This window comes from Corvus brachyrhynchos, unplaced genomic scaffold (genome assembly GCF_000691975.1).
Source record: "Corvus brachyrhynchos isolate BGI_N302 unplaced genomic scaffold, ASM69197v1 scaffold19, whole genome shotgun sequence".
NCBI classification, from domain to species: Eukaryota; Metazoa; Chordata; class Aves; order Passeriformes; family Corvidae; genus Corvus; species Corvus brachyrhynchos.
Window position 1 is genome coordinate 1867541 of NW_008246061.1, and position 3914 is coordinate 1871454.

Genomic DNA, 3914 nt, shown 5'->3' on the forward strand with positions numbered 1-3914 from the left:
CGTCCGCATACGGCACCCAGCCCGCATACCCGGCCTACGGGCAGCAGCCGGCCCCGTCCGCTCCCGCCAGGTACTGCCTCCTCATCATCCTCATCATCCTCCTCCTTTTCCTCCTTCTCCTGCTCTTCCTTCTCCTCCTCCTTCTCTTGTTCTTCCTCGTCCTCCTTTTCTTCCTCCTTCTCCTCCTCTTGTTCTTCCTCCTCCTCCTTTTCCTTCTCCTTCTCTTCTTCCTTCTCCTTCTCTTCTTCCTTCTCCTTCTCTTCTTCCTTCTCCTTCTCTTCTTCCTTCTCCTTCTCTTCTTCCTTCTCCTTCTCTTCCTCCTTCTCCTTCTCTTCCTCCTTCTCCTTTTCTTCCTCCTTCTCCTTCTCCTCCTGCTCTTCTTCATCCTTCTCCTCCTCTGTCTCTTCTTCCTTCTCCTTTTCATTTTCTTCTTCTTTTCCTTCTCTTCTTCTTTCTCCTTCTCATCCTTCTCCTCCACCCCCTCCTCCTCCTCCTCATCATCCTCATCCTCATCATTCTCCTCCCTCTCTTTTTCCTCCTGCTCTTCCTTTTCCATCTCCTCCACCTTCTCTTGTTCTTCCTCCTTTTCCTTCTCCTTCTCTTCTTCCTTCTCCTTCTGTTCTTCCTCCTCCCCACCATCCTTCTCTTCCTCCTCCATCTCATCCTTCTTGTCCTCCTTTTCTTCCTCCTTCTCCTCCTGCTCTTCTTCGTCCTTCTCCTCCTCTGTCTCTTCTTCCTTCTCCTTTTCATTCTCTTCTTCTTTTCCTTCTTTTCTTCTTCTTCTTTCTCCTTCTCATCCTTCTCATCCTTCTCCTCCACCCGCTCCTCATCCTCCTCCTCATACTTCTCTTCCTTCCCCTTCTCTTCCTCCTCCTCCTCATCATCCTCATCCTCATCATTCTCCTCCCTCTCCTTTTCCTCCTTCTCCTGCTCTTCCTTTTCCTTCGCCTCCTCCTCTTCTTGTTCTTCCTCCTCCTCCTTTTCCTTCTCCTTCTCTTCTTCCTTCTCCTTCTCTTCCTCCTTCCCCCGTCCTCATCCTTCTCCGCCTCCACCATCTCATCCTTCTCCTTTTCTTCCTCCTCCTCCTTTTCCTTCTCCTTCTGTTCTTCCTCCTCCCCCCAATCCTTCTCCTCCTTTTCTTCCCCCTTCTCCTTTTCCTTCTCCTCCTGCTCTTCTTCATCCTTCTTCTCCTGTCTATTCCTCCTTCTCCTTTTCCTTCTTTTCTTCTTCTTTCTCCTTGTCCTCATCCTTCTCCTCCACCCCCTCCTCATCCTCCTCCTCATACTTCTCTTCCTTCTCTTCTTCTTCCTCCTCCTCCTCCTCATTGTCCTCCTCATTCCCCTTCTCCTCCTTCTCTTCTTCCTCTTGCTCCTCCTCTTCTTCCTCATCCTCCTCTTCCTCATTCCCCTTCTCTTCCTTCTCCTCCTCCTCCTCTTCTTCCTCCTGCTCCTTCTCCTCCTCTTTCTCCTCCTCCTCTTCCCCCCAGCTCCCTGGGCTCTGGCAGCAGCTCCTCCCTGCCTGTTGCCGCGGCGTTGCAGGGCCGGGGGAGCAGTGTGGGGGGGCAGCGTGGGAGGGCTGTGCTGTGCTCCAGCCCGGTGAGTCAGCGCTGTTCCTGTGGCCGAGGGAGCCACCACGCAGCCAAATCAGCCTCTCAGGGTACAGCAGAGAACCGAGTCCTGTCTGCTGCCGAGTCACGGGGTCAGGCAGGATGCTGGGGTGGATGCACAGGCTGCAAAACATTTCCTCTTTAAATCTCACCCCTCTGGGCACTGCCTGTCATCTGTGGAGTTGAATTGTTTGCTCAGAGGATATGAAAAATTTAGAATACATAATGGAAACTTGCTTAGAAGCGAGTAAAAGCTGATTTATTCGTTTACCTGGTGTGTGTAGCAAGCACTGTGGGAAGGAAAGGCAGAGCCTGGCACAGCTCTGACAGGTTACACTTTAAAGGGATGTAAATTTGCAGGATGAATCCTGACATTGTGAACAATTTTTCCCAGCTTCTACAGCAAAAACAGCTTCACTCTTTTGGCTCCACTCTGAGAAACACTTAGAAAGTAAAGGCTCAAAGAATCCTCTGAGTTGGAAAAGCCCTCTGAGATCATTGAGGCCACCACTAACCCTGTCCCCAAGTGCTGTATCCACACGGCCTTTAAACTTTGGGACAAACAGAAGGGGACATGTGAACCACATGCAAAGGGTTCTCAATTTTCAGGCCTTGAGAGTTAATTCTAAATACACAATTGGGTGGTTTGGGTTGGAGGGGACCTTTAAAGGTCACGCAGTCCGAGCTCAGCATCCTTTCTCTTCCGTGGGATAATTGGGATAACGTATATGAGGCAATATCTGCGTGAGCTGGATTCTGAAGCAAACAATGGGCCATTTCAGTGCCTGCCTTGCTGGCTGATTCAGCTCCTGCTTTCCCAGGGCTCTGCAGGAGCAGCCTTGCTGGCATTCCACATCCTCCACTCAGCCCCACAGCCAGAGTCTGAACGCCGTGGCTTTGGGGTGAACAGAAGCTGTGGTGTTCCGTGCTCCCTGTTCAGGGCGCTGCCTGGGCCTCCCCTGGAGTGTGCAAACACCCAGGCAGGGAGGGCTAAAACTGTGTTTATGACAGATTTATTGGCTGCTGCCACAGTGGCTGTCACCAGTCAAAGCCAGCTTTAATGCTACCCCAAAAAAGAGCTCACAACCCTCAGTCCTGGGGGGATCTGAGCCCTTCGCTGCTGCCAGGTGTGGGGCTGGGCACCAACGTTGTTCCATATTTCTGCCCAGACCCCAGGATGGCAGCAAACCAGCAGAGACCAGCCAGCCCCAGTCCAGCACGACAGGCTACAGCCAGCCCAGCCTGGGCTACGGGCAGAGCAACTACAGCTACCCCCAGGTGCCTGCCAGCTACCCCATGCAGCCCGTCACCGCTCCTCCCTCCTACCCTCCGACCAGGTAAGGCTTGGCAGTGCTCAGCTTAGGGCCTTTTCCTGAGGGATTTTATGGAGAGGGAGCTTTGGCGTCCTGGGAGGAGGAGCTGTGCTCCTTGCAGTTGTGGTGGTGGGGTTTGGGAGGCTGTGGCTGAGTGTAGCAGTGGCTCTGCATGCACACCTGAGAAGGAAAATCGTGACAAACAGGACATTTTCTAGATTTTTTTTTTTTTTTAATTTTATTTTGAGACTTGAGAATTTTAAGAATTTTCCTAGAGGGACCTTTTGCTGCCTCTTCTCACACACAGCTGGCCAGGAGCTCCCTCCTTCCCTCAGGTATCTTTAATGTGGCTTCTAAAACGTACACTTTGAAATTCTCAAAGCCTCAGCTGCATGAGGGGAACTTCTTTTATCCAGGCCCTGTTACCTCCGTTACCACTGAGTTTTGCCCTGGCGCTGGTGCCCTTTCCTAGAGCTGTGAATAAACTGGGGTTGGCCACGTGGTTTTTGCTTTCCCAGCCCTCCAGACTGGCCTCCATGGGATGACTTCAGCTTTTAAAGTGATTTACAGCACTAAATACAGCCTCTAATTGCATTGCCTTCCAGCATGAGCCACTCCACGCACGCTGCCAGGGAATTGCCTCATCATCCCACCTTTCCCAACGCTTTTCTCTTCCAGCTATTCCTCTACACAGCCAAGCAGTTACGATCAGAGCACTTACTCCCAGCAGAGCAGCTACGGGCAGCAGAGCTCCTATGGCCAACAGACCAGTTATGGCCAGCAGAGCAGCTACGGGCAGCAGCCACCTCCCACCAGTTACCCACCTCCCACGGGATCCTACAGCCAGGCCCCCAGCCAGTACAGCCAGCAGAGCAGCAGCTACGGCCAGCAGAGTGAGTGGGATCCCTGGGAAGGAGGCCTGGCCTTAGTCTGGATCTAAAACTCGGAGCTGTGGTGAAGGGAGGGAGGGTTGGAGCTGGGATTTGGCCTTTCCT

At 52.5% G+C, this 3914-nt stretch overlaps 1 protein-coding gene across 1 annotated transcript in view; it reads left to right on the forward strand.

Annotated features, from left to right (window-relative positions):
- Nucleotides 1-3914, forward strand: part of EWSR1 (EWS RNA binding protein 1) — a 19120-nt gene that overhangs the window by 7919 nt on the left and 7287 nt on the right. Inside the window, 3 exon segments of the mRNA XM_017746485.1 lie at nt 6-70; nt 2776-2943; nt 3598-3812. Of these exon segments, the coding sequence (XP_017601974.1) occupies nt 6-70; nt 2776-2943; nt 3598-3812 (448 nt within the window).